The 19,551-nt window shown below is 40.8% G+C and overlaps 1 protein-coding gene across 1 annotated transcript; it reads left to right on the top strand.

Annotated features, from left to right (window-relative positions):
• The first annotated feature begins 4,526 nt into the window (after positions 1-4,526).
• MFSD2A (MFSD2 lysolipid transporter A, lysophospholipid) lies at positions 4,527-19,245 on the top strand. Its single transcript, XM_075195269.1, has 14 exons — positions 4,527-4,776; positions 6,758-6,886; positions 7,122-7,246; positions 10,738-10,861; positions 10,953-11,031; positions 11,315-11,487; positions 12,638-12,728; positions 12,829-12,950; positions 14,417-14,500; positions 14,986-15,069; positions 15,397-15,509; positions 17,188-17,331; positions 17,519-17,695; positions 18,655-19,245. The coding sequence occupies exons 1-14, from the start codon at positions 4,711-4,713 to the stop codon at positions 18,707-18,709; spliced, it is 1,566 nt and encodes a 521-aa protein (XP_075051370.1). The 5' UTR covers positions 4,527-4,710; the 3' UTR covers positions 18,710-19,245.
• The last annotated feature ends 306 nt before the right edge of the window (positions 19,246-19,551 follow it).

Genomic DNA, 19,551 nt, shown 5'->3' with positions numbered 1-19,551 from the left:
GACTGAGCCATTGGCATGAATTGGAAAAATATAGCACAACACTGGTACAACTGCTCTTGTTAACCCCTAGTGGGTAAGTAAATAATGCACTTTTATAGTGATAAATTAACTTTTTCAAGTGCAGTGACGCTTTAAAGGCACTTAAGTTACACAAGCAGCTTCTAAAAAATTGTGTTGCAATGCAAATGCACAGAGTTACCAGCAAATGGGTATAGACACAGAATACAATTGGTTTTATATTTACATGCAGCTGCATGCTCTACACGGGCGTTACAAACGCAAGTTATTTACAGCATTTAAAAAACAGCGGATAAGGGCCCTAAGAAGGTTATATTTGTTATTTGTCACTAGACAGGGTCCTTTGTGTCCAAAGGAGGGTAGTTGAGAGGTATAATGTGGCTGTATATGTTAACATGGGGCAATATAAACTGCTCTAGATCAGACATGAAACTTTATATGCTGTACTATATGACTTTATTCTGTATATTATGAACATTGAAGCAGTTATGTTTGATATGTGGCTCAATAGCTTAAATAAGCCATAACAGTTATGCAATGGTTAAGTGTTCCCATAAAGAAAAGTGTGCCTCTAGGGGTTTGCTTAATCTTCCTGCTTATAAACTTATCCCTACAGCAAATTATTTTGCAGATAATAACGATTAAATTAATTTACAGTTTATGGTTCAGACTTATGTTGACAGATTGCTACGAAAGCAATTAGTATACAAGAGTGTATAGTATTGTATTGGTGTTGATTAGATCTGGATACTAAGGGACATATTTATAATACGGCAGAGAGCCCTATGGCTGGTGAAAACGGGTGTTTCCATCAACGGTAGGGCGTCACCTTATACATCAACAGGTCCACCCACCAGCGATAAGATTTTCCGTCTTACACCAGAGATCAGCTTCTCCATGCAAAGCAAAGCTTATTTTACAAGCATTGTGACAGTGTAAGTACTGGCACAATTCTTGCTCTGTTACCACCATCTCAGGAAGGCGATTACAGAAGAAAATAAATGTAAAAAATTATTTATTCAAGAAATAGAAAATGTTTTCAATGACCATTATTTTTACAATACCTTTTTATTTTATTTTTACATATTTTATTCTATATCTTTTACCATGTACATTTTTTTTATTATTACGTAGTGGAACTGAAGGCCCAAGTCTGTGCAGACGTGAACCGGCATATCCAGGGCAGCCATGAGAAATTGTGGGGCACAATACAGATGAAACCGACAGGAGTCAGAGTAGTCATATCACACCCCCACTGCTCTATGTTATTTATAGATTAAGAGCCAGAATAGCGATGTCAACCCCCTTCCCTATATTTTTTATAGATTAAGAGCCAGAATAGCCATGGAACCCCACCCCCATCCCTATTTACCTCTCTCTCTCTCTTTCTCTTGACTTACAGTCTCCTCTCCTTCTTCTTTCCTCTTATTATTATTTATATAGCGCCACTAATTCCGCAGCGCTGTACAGAGAACTCACTCACATCAGTCCCTGCCCCAATGGAGTTTACAGTCTAAATTCCCTAACACACATACACAGACAGACAGACACAGGCAGGTCCAGGGCCGGATTTACCGTTAGGCAACCTAGGCACCTGCCTAGGGCCTAGCGGCTCTCGGGGGGCACAGCTGGGGGGGACAGGAGCAATTTAAAAAAAAATTAAAAAGATTCGGCCCCACCCTCGACTCGGTCCTGACAGCCTCTTCTCCTCTCAGTGTCTCAGTGATAGAGAGAGGAGGAGAGGCTGCCGGGACCCGACGAGCGATCACGTGACTCCAGCGTGCCGGAGAAGAAAGGCAATAGAAAGGTAAGTAAAACAACGGAGGGACAGAGGTGGTGATGGTGAAGGGGCACAGAAGTGGTGATGGTGAAGGGCACAGAGATGGTGATTGGCACAGAAGTGGTATTGGTGAAGGGCACAGAGGTGGTGATGGTGAAGGGGCACAGACAGGCCCGGCGCTCCCATTAGGCAACCTTAGGCAGTTGCCTAGGGCGCCGGGACCTGCAGGGCGCCGCTGACTAGATTTTGTAATCTAGTCAGCGGTTCAGGAGAGAAGGGCAGCGGCAGCGGGGTTTTTCCATCTCACACTAGTCACACATGATCACTGACTGACAGTGATCATGTGATAGTCTGTCCGGCGGCGCCTCTGAGTTCTCCCCTCCCCTCTCAGCATGCATCGCGAGGAGCAGCTAGAGGAAGAAAAGGTAAGTAACATTTAATTAATTATTCTTTTATCTGGTGTGCGGTGGGGGTGTGCGGTGAGCGGGGGGTGGGCTGGGAGCGGGGGGCGGGCGGGGAGCGAGCGGCGGCGGCGTTATTTTGCCTAGGGCGCCGTGAACCCTAGCACCGGCGCTGGGCACAGAATTGGTGATAGTGATTGGCACAGAGGTGATGATGGTGAAGGGCACAGAGGTGGTGATGGTGATTGGCACAGAAGTGGTGATGGTGAAGGGCACAGAGGTGGTGATGGGCACAGAGGTGGTGATGGTGATTGGCACAGAGGTGGTGATGGTGATTGGCACAGAGGTGGTGATGGTGATGGGCACAGAGGTGATGGTGAAAGGGCACATGTGATATTGTGAAGGGGCAAAAGTGACAATGAAGGGGCACAGTGTGATGATAGAGGGACAAAAGTGACAAGAGCACATACTTGGATTTATGCGTATTATTTTTGCAAACAACTTAAGTAAGTATTTCTGCCCTGACTTCAATATTTATTAAGTTGTTTTGACCCAACTACTTAAAAAAAACGGGACTGCTTGGTAATTATTTAGGGGTGCCTTTTTCTGCAGCAGGGTGGCCTTGCTCTTTTCACATGTTAGGTATGCCCCCAAAGATGCAAGCCACGCCCTCACCTCCTTTGGCGGCACATGCTTTCATATCTACTTAACTATAGGGGTATATGGTAGGCATGCGGCGGCACATGCTTTCACTTCTACGTAACTATAGGGGTATATGGTAGGCTGCAAAAATATAGTGCTATGGATTGTTTCAGGGAGGGGGCCCAAAAACAGTATCCTGCCTAGGGTCCTATGAGGTCTAAATCCAGCTCTGGGCAGGTCCCTCTTCTCTCTGCTGGTACTGACAGGTCCTGTTGGCTCCTTTTCACAGCGGCATTACGTCACGTGGTGGTGCTTTAGGTCAGGGTGCAGGGAGCCAGAGACAGGTGTCGCATTTGATACAAGCCTGTGCCTGAGAGAGGGTGGCCCGGGGCAAGACATAAGCTATAATGTGCACCACTCACTCGAACCCCTCTCCAAACCTTGCTGAGCCTCTGATGCTCATTGTGTGATGGGTTATTCAATCGGGCTTGGCACTCAGGTCAAGGCAGGCTCTCTCGTCACTCTGGGCCCTATACAGCGGCCCTGAGCATATCCCTTCAGACCTGACAGATAAAGCGGTAAATTTACATCACTACGAGCCAGTATCGCTGACACTGTGACAGTTTATTGATATATTGTGATGCACAAAAATAAAAAGGGGACTATTTAGTAATCTGCTTTTACAGCAAAATCCCTCCTGAAAAGGACAACTACATTTGAAAGTAAAGGTGTAATTTATTAATATGGCATTGCTTTGCCTTTTTCTTCGAATTCCACAGCAGTCACCATAGATGTCTTTGGGGACTGCTATTTTGCACTATTTAACAAGTTTTCGGAACTTGTGCACGATGGCCAACACCAGCTGGAATCTATGGGGAGAGCATTGTAGTAGAGGGATCCTCTGGTCAGTATAGCAAAGGTTGTGGCCACTTTGCGATAGTGACCATAGAGGATATAGGAGTGGGTTCTTCGCAGGAATAGTTTTTCATGACTGCTGTTCCAGCTTCAGCTGGCGTACATTAACACAACAAGTTCCCGAAAAAAGATTTTTTCGGGACTTGTTAGATTGCGGTCAGGAGCAGTCACCATTCTGTTGAATGGTGACTGCTCGCAAAAATGATAAGGAGTGCAAAGCAGCAGATATCCATGATATCTGCTGCGATGCACCTTTAATAAATTTGAGTAGGAGACATCGTTTACTAATTTACACGGTAAGTGCACGATAGTGCACTACCGTTATTTCTTAAATATACCCCAGAGAGAGAGAGACTAGGGTCAATTTAGATAGAAGCCAATTAACCTACTAGTATGTTTATGGAGTGTGGGAGGAAACCGAAGCACCCAGAGGAAAATAAAAACCCTCCAGTTTCACTTTAAGAAAGATCATGCTCAACATCATGCGTTTGTTTTGTGAGCAACACTAACACTTAAGCAATCTAAAAGACAGACCAGATTAACACTAACCTCATAGTTTACACTGTGGAAAATTAATATGTATAAATGTACTGAACAAGAAGCACAGTATCTATGTAATCTCATTTCTCTTTGATTATGATTGTTCATGGCGTTGTACACCATGCTTATTATCACATGAATACCATAGGGGGAGAAGCAGATATTGTAGTAGGGGGTGTGGTATCACGAAGTGGGTTGGAAGGAAGTTTCACATCGTGAGACACCAGAATTGCCTTCTCTATTGGGTGGGCGTATCTCCCGGCTGGCTGCATTCATTCACCTGCCAGAAACAGTCAGCAGAGGAGAGCGGGGACGCTGCCGGCACCAGGGTCCGCAGATACTACTTGCAGTGTATGCCGGGCTGCCTACTGTACCGGTGATTAAGTATCTTCTGTAAATACCATCCTCCCAGGGATGGAGAAGCAGTGCGAGAACGTTTCGTCCACCGGTTTATTGGAACACGATCAGCCAAAGATACAGGTCAGATTTTTATTTTTTTTTATATATATATATATATATGAATAGATATTTGTATCTACATAATGACACGTGAACTACTTGTGACTCTCCAGCGTGGGAGCTTCCTTCCGCTATAGTAAGGATTTACTATATTTTTACTGTGATCCATCTGACTGGTGAAACACTTTTACTATGTAGTCCGCCCTCTTCTTCCGTGTGATTAGGTCAAGTTCTTTCCGATTGTGTCACGGACACTGTGTTCTTTCCAGGCATGTGGTCGTTTCCTATATGACATTTATATTGCGCTCGCGACAGGATGCGCCTGATATATACGCAATCAGTCTAGAAAGGAGCATATTGTATTTAATTCATATACTGTTTCGGTGCACTGTAATGGGTGGTGCTTGTGCAATGTATAAGGGGTTGGGCACACTGTCTGATTCCCTAATATTGACCTCAGCATGTACTTTCACATCACTTCTTTCCAGAATCGGGGACTTAATGCTTTATAAAAGATTTCCAGCTATTCATACTGAGACTGGCAACTTTAAAATCACTGGTGGGACAACATTCCTAAGCATACCATTCGTAGCAGGACAATAATACTGTATTATACAAAACGTATCAGTGTGCAGTCTGGCAGAATTCCCAGAGTGTTTCTATAGCAACTTCATTCAGGATTTATCCAAAGAAGCATAAAAGTGGTCTGTTTCAGGATATGGACACTGTATCTTTCAAAGCCAGTTAGTTGAATGAGCTGTGGTAATAATGCAAATATTTTATCTGAGTCAACACCATGCTTTCTTTTATTTTTGTACATGGTCCCTGAATTCCCCCTCTAGATCAGACATACCATATATACAACGCATTGAATTCTATATTAGCTCTGGGAAACTATCTACTTCTCAATACTTTAACCTTCAGGCTTTCAGAGGTTTCTTTCATCTTCTGACCTTGAGTCTTTGGACCTTAAACACTATACATTCAGCATATCCCATGGTATGTGTTTTTTGATATGTGGGGGATATAAGTAATAAAATAAAGAATAATTGGCTTACCTATGTCATATTTACTTTTCAAACCATGAAGGTGAGGCTTTGCTGTCATAATACACCCATATATGATCCCTCCCAATTAGGTTAACTAGTGCAGACAAGCCCAAACTTCATAATTCTATTTAATGTGATATGGTCAATGCATTCCTTCTTCTCAGCATTTGCTGATTATGAGGTAAAATCTGTGTAGATATTCTACTATGCGTTTAAGGGGAAATATATAATAATTTTACATAGGGGCAAAAAAGTCACTAAAAGTGAGAAAAAAATTACATTATATACATTAATATATGGTTCAACAGTAATGTAAGTTTTCACCACACATAGTATAGCTTCCTCTTATTCTTTCATACAATACAGGCATGCATGCTTACTAATACACTATATTACTTCTGATATGTTTGCGTTGGCCTGCATACATTAGAGTTGAAATGTATATTTATTTATTACTAAAAAAAATGCTATTTCTAGTAGGCAGAGGGTTTGGATGACCTTTTCCTTTTTGAGGCAATAGCGTCATACTGAAGAATGCAGTGACCACCAGATAATCTACATATAAAGACCTGCTTTTCCCATGCATATATCCAATTTGTCTCTCAAGCTCATTGATGACCACCCAGCTAACTTTAATAGTCTATGTGCAATAAATAAGCATAATTTAATATATATATATATATATATATATATATATATATATATATATATATATACATACATACTCTGTATATGGTTTCCCATTCAGGGACATCTGATTATTTCTGTCCGTACAGTAATCTGCTCTTGGCACATGTCTTTTTCCTTTGCACAGTTGGAGAGGAGGGTATTAACATTCCTATTCTTGTAAGCTACATGTTCCGCTCCTTTTGTTTGCACTGTATTACACTGCTCATTAAAATATACAGCATGCACAAGTCATCGATTACACAAAAATGTGTTCTTTCTTACAGAGCCATCGCAGGAAGCACAAGCTCTCTATATGTAGTAAAATATGTTATGCTATTGGAGGTGCTCCGTATCAGATCACTGGCTGTGCACTGGGATTCTTCCTCCAGATCTATCTTCTAGATGTGGTACAGGTAACTATCTCTCCTACCTGTCATGCAGTATAAAGAAAGTGCTATGCATTCAGTAAGCTATGCAAACAATATACATTTCCTTATTCCAAGGTATAATAAACTAAACTAAGTTGCTGCAATTAGCATTCATCTTATTTTTCATTTGATTTTAATTAGTGTTACATGCATGTTTTCTTCTATTCCTTACTATGTTGACACCTCATTCTCCTCTAAATGCCTTCTCCTTTTATTGCAGATGAGTGCTTTCCATGCCTCTATTATCCTTTTTACAGGAAGAGTTTGGGACGCAATTACAGACCCACTGGTTGGGTTCTTTGTCAGTAAAAGCTCCTGGACAAGGTTTGGCCGACTGATGCCATGGTAAGAAAAATACATTAAAAAGTTTGTGTATGAAATTAAATGAGGATTCGGTGGAAATAGAGGTTCACAATGAGCCATTAAAATAGTATAACAGATCATCTCATAATAACCCGGGAAGTGAATGATGTTGTGAGAAGAATAAGATGCAGGCAGAATCTCTGCACCAAACATGACGTTGTACATTTATGGGAAAGGCAAGACGGCAGTGGGGTACAGTGTGTGTGGGAGAGGCAGGGCAGCAGTGGGGTACAGTGTGTGTGGGAGAGGCAGGATGGCAGTGGGGTACAGTGTGTGTGGGAGAGGCAGGGCAGCAGTGGGGTACAGTGTGTGTGGGAGAGGCAGGGCAGCAGTGGGGTACAGTGCGTGTGGGAGAGGCAGGGCAGCAGTGGGGTACAGTGCGTGTGGGAGAGACAGGATGGCAGTGGGGTACAGTGTGTGTGGGAGAGGCAGGATGGCAGTGGGGTACAGTGTGTGTGGGAGAGGCAGGGCAGCAGTGGGGTACAGTGTGTGTGGGAAAGGCAGGATGGCAGTGGGGTACAGTGTGTGTGGGAGAGGCAGGGCAGCAGTGGGGTATAGTGTGTGTGGGAGAGGCAGGATGGCAGTGGGGTACAGTGTATATGGGAGAGGCAGGACGGCAGTGGGGTACACTGTATATGGGAGAGGCAGGACGGCAGTGGGGTACATTGTATTTGGGAGAGGCAGGAAGGCAGTGGGGTACACTGTATATGGGAGAGGCAGGACGGCAGTGGGGTACACTGTATATGGGAGAGGCAGGACGGCAGTGGGTACACTGTATATGGGAGAGGCAGGACGGTAGTGGGGTACACTGTATATGGGAGAGGCAGGAAGGCAGTGGGGTACACTGTATATGGGAGAGGCAGGAGGGCAGTGGGGTACAGTGTGTGTGGGAGAGGCAGGATGGCAGTGGGGTACAGTGCGTGTGGGAGAGGCAGGAAGGCAGTGGGGTACAGTGCGTGTGGGAGAGGCAGGATGGCAGTGGGGTACAGTGTGTGTGGGAGAGGCAGGAAGGCAGTGGGGTACAGTGCGTGTGGGAGAGGCAGGAGGGCAATGGGGTACAGTGTGTGTGGGAGAGGCAGGACGGCAGTGGGGTAGAGTGTGTGTGGGAGAGGCAGGACGGCAGTGGGGTACAGTGTGTGTGGGAGAGGCAGGACGGCAGTGGGGTACAGGATTTGAGTTAGAGATCTTGAGGTACCGTATATGTGAAGACCAAACAATATGAAATAGAATAATTTAGCTGTGAGAATCACAATTGAATAATGAAGTGTATGCCATGTACCAAAGAGGTTATGATCTACCAGCCCAGCAGTCATTCAGAGGGACTTCGAGAGAGATTAGACAGTGTAGTATGTCTCACAAGCTGGGCTGTTTGCTATCAGTCTCCTGTGTGTTTTGGTGCTGTTATCTACAAACATAAACCATTTGACGATGTCTGTATACACTATATTTACACAGCCACTATATGATTTCATTCATATTCATTTACAGTTTAACTTCTCGCATACATGTGCCTGTGTGTTGACAGAGTTGTGGAATAGCAATGCTAATATACCTAATAACATTGTACCTACTGTAAACCATGTAATTATCAACACACATGAAGTTAGAAGTGCTCACTGTCATGTCTTTATTTGCCATGTGATGTAGGAAATTGCAGGCCAAAATATGTTTTGAGAGTACTTTCCAGAGAATATACATTTTCTGTTTTATCAAGTGATAACATGCAGACGTGTGAAATGTGAGAGCATTACGTGCCTTCATTACAATCATTTTGTACACAGAGGGTTAATTATATCACAGACGTGGTGCTCAAGGGTTGTGCAATGCCTCAAACAGAACACACAGGCAGCTATGTGTCTGACGTGGCTCTCGCCTGATCAGATACAGGCATGGTTGCTGAATGAGTAAGAGGGAGAGAAGGCGGGATCATTTCTGAAGCACAACACACCACCTATTTCATCCAATTAGAAGGCTGGGTGTGTATAGGCAGGACTCGGCTTACCCAATGCTAAACACTCCAGGGAGTGTTTAGCCATTCACTGACAGCTGAGATTGGAGTTACTACAGGGCACAGGATATAGTAGCCGTTAGCAGACACACAGCAGTTTAGTTGATTACATGTACTGTTGCAGATAGACATAAATGCAGAATAAACATAGTATAGTCTATATTATGCCATCACTATATAATAAATAAGTGGTTATAATATGTAAGATTTTGCTGTCTGGTTGACCTGACCCACTAGCGACGTGGACATTTTTGTACTGACTATTTTTTGCATAGTGGTGTGAACATCAAGATATATACTTATTCTTCATTCTCCAACTGGAAGTCACTAGGTGTGCAGCGAGGGGGAAAAATCTAGAGACTTGCTGTGCAAAAATGTAAATGCCACATCAAAAGCCTAACCTCCTACCAATTGAACCTCCCATGTTATCAAGTAAATCTTTTCCGTTTTTCTTCAGAAATACTGCTCAGTTTGACCTCATTACGTGTAACACTTCTTGTTTTTTGAAAATGTTGTTTTACATTTGACAAAGGGCTCCTAGAAACTCCCTTCTCAAGAAGTGCAATTAAAAATGTGCTAAATGCATCCCATTTACAGTATAAGATCAGTCTTCCCTAGCTGGGGGCTGGTGAAAAAAATAAATTTCTGGATATCTGGGACACAAGCCTGCCTGTGTAGTGTGTGTTGCAGGGCAGCGGTGAGCCGGGCGCCTATGGACGACCTAGCGCTTCTCCACACTCCCAAAGAGGTGCAGCAATGCCCCAACATTCCATAATACAGTGTAGCACATCACAGCCAAAGAGGAAGTTGCACTGTGCCTCCCCTATTTTGCGCTCTTTAAATGAGCACAGTATACTTATTTCTTGGCAGGGTGAATTTGGTTTGGAACATTTATTAAAAATAAACAGATTTGTTAGGTAAAAGTGTAAAAAAAAAACCAACAAAACAAGATATGCTCATTATGGCATATTTAGAATTGCAGATGCAATGATTTTGTCCATTGTACCTTCATTCTGATTCTTACATTAAAGGGACAGCATTAAAATGTAAATAAATCTCAGTGCAATGTAAATATTTTAAAGGCAGAAAATAAGCAAATATGACCTGAAATAACATCCAGACAGGCATTAAACATACACAGGATGGTTTATTTTACACATTTAATTAGCTGAACTTATATAACATCTTAGAAATGTATCTTGCACAATTTTAATTCATTGCACTGCATTTGGAACAACTGTGCATAACAGATGTTATAAATGTCCCTCATTGAGTGATAATGTGCCCTGTACAGGCACACATGGGCTCCTACAGTCTACTGTACTATTTAGATATTTGCAATTTCAGAAATGTGCAATCTAAGTACATGAAACATAATTGAGCATGTAATATATGTCACTATCCATTCTTCCTTTATTTTACTTTGCATCACTAATTTTTCTCATACTCTGTTGTTTTCAAACAGGATAATAATTTCCACTCCCTTTGCTTTGATCGCTTACTTCTTCATTTGGTTTGTGCCTGGATTCTCTAGTTGTCAGGTCCTGTGGTACCTAACCTTCTACTGCCTTTTCCAGACCCTGGTGACGGTGAGCAGTGTTTCATTTTGGGAGCTTTATATTATTAGGTACAGGGAGATGACATATTTTCCTCTCACACCTGATTATTTCTGTTTTACAGTGTTTCCATGTTCCTTATTCAGCTCTTACAATGTTCATCAGCAAAGAGCAAAGTGACCGGGACTCTGCCACTGGTTATCGTACGTATCCTCTCTACACTATACTGGCATATATTTGTAACTCAGATACTGGAAAGTTCTTACATTATATTCTACCTCTATGAAACCTAATAATGTCACCTTCTTTCAGTTGTCACACCCACATCTTCATTCATTCTATCTTGCTTCTTTTTACAGCCCTTGATTACATAGAATTCACTCAACAATTGTCTCTTTGCCTGTCTCTGTTATGTGTTACTCATCCTCGCATAAGAAGTGATCAATCTCATCTCTCTCTAATTGATTCTCTCTACTTTCCTATTAGGTATGACTGTGGAGGTATTGGGTACAGTCCTTGGCACAGCAATCCAGGGACAGATTGTGGGTAATGTGGATACACCCTGTGTGCCAAAATCCCTCCAGAACCAGCCTGAGAATTCCTCTGTATCACTGGAAGATTTTAATGGTCTGTCTGACTTTGAGTCCCTCGCTAACACTGTAAGTCTGATCACTGTACGGCCCACACTTGTCTCCTGCTTCCCATCAGTGTTCAGTTCACTTCTATTAGACTTCCTCTTAAAAATGCTAAACTAATTAATGAACAACACAGGGACCCATCCCGCTAACCAGAAACAAAATACACATTGTGTTCTGTGATGCCTCTGGCATTTGACTGTCAATAGAGCTGTGGTTGTGGCTGGAGCTAGACTTTTTTTTTCACTTGTGTAGGGGGAAGGAGGGGTAACAAATATTTTGACCTCCCTACTAAAAATACATCTGTTTGATTCCCTGCATTTTGTGGCCTGCTATTACTATGCAGATACTGAATACCCTTATTTATGTTGTTGTATGTAACTATTTACATGTTTCAAAATATATGGGAATTGTAGTTTATTAAACAAAATGCAAACACTATACAGCTGTAAACATACAACCCCTCACCTGAACTAATCCCCAAAACAGAAGGTAAGACTTCATGTGGACAGGTTTGTTGTTTGGGGCTCAAACCCAGAGCAATGTAAACTTTGAAAATTGACAAACTGCAATTTCTATCCCAGCTTAATTATGGTGCCTTTGGCTAAGCCCCCCCCCCCCCCCCCCCCAAAAAAAAACATACAGTATTAATCATCATCATCACTATTTATTTATATAGCGCCACATATTCAGCAGCGCTGTACAGAGAACTCGCATCCGCCTCTGCCCCATTTAGGCTTACAGTCTAAATTTCCTAACACAGACTAGGGTTAACTTGATAGCAGCCAATTAACCTACCAGTATGTTTTGGGTTTTTTTTGGAGTGTGAGAGGAGCACCCGGAGGAAACCCACACAAACACTGGGAGAACATACAAACTCCTCACAGATAAGGTCATGGTCAGGAATTGAACTCATGACCCCAGTGCTGTAAGGCAGAAGTGCTAACCACTTAGCCACTGTGCTAAGTGGCTAAGTTCTTGTGAACTGATATGTAAAGACTGGTGGTGTCTCTCCCCTCAATATGAAACAAAATTCATATGTCTAACTCGTTTGCACCTCATGGAACATGTGAAGTATACACAAATCTGTCCATCCCTAATGTGACTGATCTGTTCAGTTTTCATTGTTGTACCAGGTCCTCAACATTCACCCTCCATATTTATATCTCCACAGAGACAAGCCTACATGATTGCTGCAGGGGTCATCTGTTCGATATATGTGACCTGTGCCATCATACTTTCACTAGGTGTGCGAGAAAAGAGAGGTGAGTAATCCAGATCCCAAGCTTAATTTCCATTTTATTTAGTCCTAAAGCTATCTCTGATTCAATCTGTAATTCCAACTTATTTTTCTTTTTGCTGCAGATTCTGGTGAGCTCCTGTCTGACCAGCCTATATCTTTCTGGCAGGGTCTGAAACTTGTAATGAGTCATGGGCCATACATTAAACTAATCACTGGCTTCCTCTTCACATCTCTGGCCTTCATGGTAAGTTTAGTAGTTATATAAATGTAACATTTATAGACACAGGCAGAAGAATCTAGTCCTACAATGATAACCATGCCTTTGACATGGTTATTTGCCGTTATACCTTGCTTAGAAAAGACAGTAGGAAAAAGTGAGAGGTTGTTGCTTTATATGTAAAGAAATGAAGAAAAGCAATGGTAAAACAGGGCACTGCAGACAGGTTTGAGAGTATTTTGATAACTAGAAACTGGTAACAGAGAGAGGGAGGTTTTGATGAATAATTGGATAATTACTAATTGAGGAAATCACTGAGATGTCTGTGAAAGTTGAGGGGATGTTTATGGTAGATTTTTTTATGCCTAATGTGGTCTTGAATTTGGCAGTTGCTAAATCAACAATGAGTAGTGATTTTCTAGAATGCTTGTTTGCAAGCCATTATTTAAGGTTACCAACAAGGAAGCAATCCTAGATTTAGTTCTTGCCAATGGAGGCGTAGTATAAAATGTGTCTGCATGAGAGAGTTTGGTCTAGTGACACTTAGGGGCCTATTTATCATGATTATCGCAGCAATAAGAAATTATTTTTCAGCCCAATTTCTCATTTTTGTCCAGCCAGGACAGCACCCCCAATAACTGCTTGTTCCGGTGAACACATACAAGCCCGCTGCTGGCTTTACAGCAGCAAAAGACTTTCTTATCTTGTCCACCCTGCCTTTGTAAGTGTAGATCACTTATAGATCCGTTGCTGCCTCATTTCCCATTCCATCCAATACCAATTTTTCTTCACCCCAGCTTCCCTAACTGTTGTCTCTCCTTTTGAATATGTTTTATAATGAAAAGAAAAAAGACCAACAATTTTAATAAAACATATAGAAAGATTACACACGCTTATTTTAATCACTATTCCATGTAGCCACCATATCTCTTAACTGTGCCGGCTCAGTTAAAACCCTGTGCATGTGCAGCTTGAAAACGTCCAAGTGGAGGGTGGACACTCCTCTCAAGTGGGTCTTTAATCCTAAGCAAGTCCTGCATAACATCATCGTCAGATAGCGTTAGCCACTGACGACAAGATCTATGGGGACGGCAGTATTGATTAGTGATATTTAAATTTGCCTTACTCTTGTGAAAAGTACCTAAATATTTTTGCTCTTCACTGTTGAAATTTCAAAGTTCTACATTAAAGTGGAAAATATATACATTGTTGCACTATACACTATAGTGATAGATCAACATGGGTACAGCAAGGCATTTTATATAGTGTCCTGCAATAAATTAACCAATCGAATATCCCCTTTTATTAGGCTGACTATATTAGACTGCTCAGAAGCTGGTGTCATTTGTTGTTATGGTTTACATAACATCATTGCTCTTAGTACCATGTTATTAAATATACTCCTACAATAAACATTACTTTGACTTGCAAGTGATACAAGCAATTATATTACTGTTGTGATTAACCTTTCCCATGTTATTTTTGTATTCCAGCTTTTAGAAGGAAACTTTGCCCTATTTTTGAAATATACACTGCATTTGCGCAAGGATTTTCAGAATATCCTGTTGGTTATAATGGTGAGTATGACATTTGCTGATTGCGGGACACATTATGTAACTGTGTCAGGGCATTCCTTCTCACCAGGTCAAGCTGCCAGCTTCATAAGTTCCCATCTGGGCACATAATTGCACTGCTACATATTACTTGGGAAATGCACTAATCCATAAGCACAGTGAATTTCATTAGTAGCTATTAATGCTGTCCAGGGTTGTAACTGCATATTGTCAATTGCTCCAGTTATTTCACGTTCAAAGTTTAGTACACAAAGCTTCCTTTGTTCCATTAACATCAAGACAGAAAGCTATTGTAAACTGGTGAACATAATATTTATGCCCGTGCCACTTCCCCCCATGCAGATGGGACAAGCCTGGGTTCCCTGACACTGTGTTGAACATAAATCTTCTCCTTTTCACTCTTTGCCAACTTCCCATCCCCCATTTTTATATTATAAAGAACAAGAGACTTAAGAAAAAAAATTTAGTTAGCTCTTTCTCTCCCACAGCTCTCTGCTACTCTAACCGTTCCGTTCTGGCAGTGGTTCCTGACCCGCTTTGGGAAGAAAACTGCAGTCTATTTTGGGATATCGGTGAGTAAAAGTAGAGGTAATGTAATCTAGACGCATGGAAGGAGTGACCCTATACTTGGCACAGAGGAGTGTATGATATCAAGCATCTTGACTAGGCTGAGCGTATGCTGCCTTCTAGTGGTTATTTAAAGGATTATAGGAAAGAGAAACCTATCTAGCTTATAATTCTTGTAAAGTAATGGGATTTGCCTGGCCCTATTCTATGTTGTACATTTCTGACAAATATATAAAGCAATGTGTATGTAACTGGATGCTTATTTCATCTGTAGCCATGTAAATGTGAAGTTCTTTTTCATCCTATAATTATGATTCCTGTGTCTCTTACAGTCGGTTGTCCCATTCCTGGTTGTTGCTGGTGTGGTGCAAGTTAATCTCATAGTTACCTACATTGTTGCAATAGCTGCTGGTCTCAGTGTTGCTGCAGCTTTTCTTCTGCCCTGGTGAGTACTGTTCATTTCTGTCTTCTAATTAACATTTTTTTATTTTTCATATCATGTCCTTGTAGCCCTTTCCCAGACTCCTCCATATTCCACATGTCTGATATCTTACAAACTTCAGGAAAGCTAAGGCTTTATCTTATCTATGTATATTTCCGTATTTAGTTATCCAGACAAAATAAATCCACAAGATTTGTTTGATATGATCGACGGCAGTAAATCCAAGCCAGTGTGGATATACTGCTGGAACTTTTTTTTTTTGACTGAGTAACTTAAGTAATAATTCAAGGTGGATCTAGCTTACCTCGGATTTAGCAAGTGACTTCATATTGTATTTTGGAACATATTAATTAAGCAACTGATGTAGCGTAAATTATGTTTTGGCAAAGGACAGAAGGCAGACTCTAGTCAATGGCAACATGACCATAAATCCCACTCGGTTACAAGACTTTTTTCGGGCTGCACCCACTTTATGGAATTCACTCCCTCGCACCACAAGACTTTCCTCTATTCTTCAAACTTTCAAGGGTTCTCTGAAAACCCACCTCTTCAGACAAGCTTATAATATTCCTCTACCACCCTCTTAATCTCCCTAGGTTACACTATTACCACCCTTTACACAGCTAACACAAGACTACAACCCTCTGACGAACATAGTTGTGTGACTGAACATACAGCCCACTAAATACTTTGTAACATTTGCATTCTAGCTGGAAAAATATTCAATATGATGTAGCACTTACCCTTGTGTATCAAACCATTGTCCCATAGATGGTAAGCTTGCTAGCAGGGGGCCCTCTTACCTCTCTGTCTGTGTATGTATTGTTGTATAACTGTTTGTTCCCAATTGTAAAGCGCTACGGAATCTGCTGGCGCTATATAAATAAATGTTGATGATGATGGCAGACGAGGTAACCATTAAAATACCTCAGTTCAGTGCTAGGTCCTTTTTTTTATTTTTATTTTTTAACACGTTCATTACTGGTATTCCTGGAGGGTCTGCAAGGGAAGGTATTTCTTCTTGTAGATGACTCAAAGATTTGTAACATGGATAATCCCTCAGTAGGGACAAGTCTAATTCATAAAGAAAATATACACTTTTGCATTAAAATAAAAAAATCCAAATGTAGTATCCATAATGGTAATGCACAGTTAATGAAGTAAGTTAAGGGTTGACATATAACATAAAGTGTAACATCAGGGAAGCAATGGAATTTGATCATCCAGTAGAATACTTTGTTATACACAAAGTAATATTTGTAGCCGTAAGAGGGAGTTCACATTGCCACTTTATAATTCACTACTAAGACGTCCTATTTCTTATTGTAAATTAGTGCTACTAAAATGGTATGGGCTAGAAATATATATAAAAAGAACAACTTAATAGGAAATAATTAAACAGCATAATGGAGACAGGAGTGCTATAATAGACATTAAAGTATAACGTTATAATAACATAAATACAGCACATAAAAAGCAAGAACAAATACCACATTTTGAAATTGGATCGAGGAACATGGAAACTTTCTGAGCAGATGTAGTGGGCTCCTTTCACAAAGGGTGTTGCAGATGGATTGATCGTATGTTTTGTCAAATTCCTTATTTTTCCTGTTTCTTTTAGGCCCTAGTTACTTTTATTTAAATACAACAAGATAATCTTCTGTCTTTAACTTACCATCAGGTCCATGCTTCCAGATGTCATTGATGACTTTCTTTTGAAGAACCCAGATTCTCCTGGACATGAGGCCATTTTCTTCTCCTTTTATGTTTTCTTCACCAAATTTGCGTCAGGAGTGTCATTGGGAATTTCCACACTCAGTCTGCAGTAAGTATGATGAGTCCTGGAAAGGGACACCATTAACAGGGATAATGAAGGACAGTCACAGTAGAAGAAAAGATGGACAGTAATGATGCTTGCGGTGTACATGGGTTGATTTTGGAGCTTTTCTGTTACGTAGAGATTCTGCATATGTAATCCGAGGCCTGTTCACTCATCGCAATCTTAACACCAGTTTTGCAGGCTATCGGACCGGTGGCTGCATTCAGCCAAAAGAGGTGGATGTGACCCTGAAGTTGTTGGTGTGTGCTGCTCCCATTTTATTGATACTTGTGGGACTGTTTCTGTTCAAACTGTATCCAATAGATGAAGAGAAGAGAAAAGAAAACAAGAAAGCTCTTCAGCTGCTCAGGTGAGAGAGCATACATTGATTTGTGATGTATTAATATGTTTATACTGAATGGTGCGGTGCTCACGCTTGCACTCTAAAGATGGTTATATCTTTTGAAGACAAGAAAGCAGTTGCAATTGGGGAACAGCCATAGAGGAAATCACTGGTTAGGAAAGAAGATTGATTTAAAAGTGTCCTATAAAGAGATCCCCATTTCATATTTCTCTCTCGCTTCGACCATTTGCTCATTGAAGTTCTTTGATTCAGAGGGACTGATTCATGAACGAAAGTAAGGCAAAAAAAGGAGTAAATGTTCTCTGGGACAAACCATGTTACAATCAATGGGTGCAAATTAGTTTATTATCTTGCATGAGTTAAATACTGGCTGTTTTTTCGTCTAGCACACAAGTATTTTTTACACTGAAATTTAAAGTTGGTCTAGGACATGCCCTATCCCAACTATAAATCTGTCCCCACATTTCAAATTTACCTCCCCCTCCAATGCAACATGGTTTTGCCCAGGTGCAAAGTTGCTCCTTTTTTATGCTTTCCTCTCCTTAATAACTCAGGCCCAGAGAATGTAAAACAGGATGCAAGGTTTTGGGCTAAAGTAAACGTGGATAAAGGAACAGCAATACAAAGTAAGCGATCTTGCACAATCTTGAGAACGCCATAAAGGATGATCAGTCTTGCAGAAAGAAATGATAATTGTGACTAACTGGTATCAACAGTACAGCGAGCAACACAACAGATCTTAGAGAGTACAACAGGGAATTATTGGTCTTCGAGAGAATGTAGCATCAAACCACGATATGTGAAAAAATTGATTAGAGATCAAGAAAAAGTAGTTAGGAAAATATATTCACAGGTTAAGTCAATTTGGTATTTGTACGTATATATGTAGCCCATGTTTCTATCTGGCTGAATTTGTGCAAGTGTGTTTCTGTAGTCACTCATTCAATCTCTTTCTTCTTCTGCAGAGATCATGACCGGGACTCTGATTCCGATTCTATAGAGCTTGCAAGCAATGTATGACGAAGGCAGAACAACTTGTGTTCACACACAGTTGCTGTAGAGACATTCAGTTTACCCCAAAAGGTGGTTGGTACCAGCCCTTGAAAGACTTCCACACTGTGCACTTAAAAACCATGCCTTCCTACTGGGGATGTTTACCGTCTTCTTGGTGCTATCTGTGCTTTGCACACAATGAACGCTGCAATCCTACTGAAATTTCCACTAACATAGGGTAAATGTATTTAATTATAAATATTCAAAATGGTTTTTGTATATATAAGGACTTCATCGCAAAACTTGTGGGGAACAGAGAAGTGAAGTTAAGACTGATTTTATTCGCGACCCGAAGTTTAATGTCTCGGCAGGTTGTACACCATGTGACTGCTACCTGCTAATTGCCAAACACTGAGATTTAATAATTTATGTATGTGGTTGTAAGAAAATATGGCTGTTTGTATTTATATTGTATACATTGCTGTATATGATGTTTGTTATATATGTTGATATGTGTAATGAATTGACAACAAAATGTGTTGCCTCATAAACATAATACCATATTTATGAAGTATTAATTTGCTTTATTTTTCTATAAAAGATGGGCATACTTTATTGTGCACATAGGAACTTTGTGTCTGCATATCTACATTTATTAATGAGTATGAATTACCAAATTGATCACAAGGTAATATCATAAACCTCAGTATTCAGTAAGCTTCATTCTCCAATAGTGCCCACTAGTGGGAAAATTATCACAAAACTGTCAGAATATTTATCTTTGAATAAATCTTCACTTAAGCGCCTCTCAGACAAATAAGTAAGCATGTTCCCACTGTAAATGTACATTAACACACCTATTATATATG

This window comes from Mixophyes fleayi, chromosome 2 (assembly GCF_038048845.1).
Source record: "Mixophyes fleayi isolate aMixFle1 chromosome 2, aMixFle1.hap1, whole genome shotgun sequence".
NCBI lineage: Eukaryota > Metazoa > Chordata > Amphibia > Anura > Limnodynastidae > Mixophyes > Mixophyes fleayi.
This window is presented reverse-complemented; position numbering and strand designations above follow the sequence as displayed.

Bases quoted from the DNA above. Each gene is read 5' to 3' on its own strand.
- MFSD2A (XM_075195269.1), top strand. From the start codon at position 4,711: ATGGAGAAGCAGTGCGAGAACGTTTCGTCCACCGGTTTATTGGAACAC. The intron at 11,488-12,637 runs GTAAGTCTGATC...ATATCTCCACAG, and splicing joins TTGAGTCCCTCGCTAACACT to AGACAAGCCTACATGATTGC. The intron at 12,951-14,416 runs GTAAGTTTAGTA...TTTGTATTCCAG, and splicing joins TCACATCTCTGGCCTTCATG to CTTTTAGAAGGAAACTTTGC.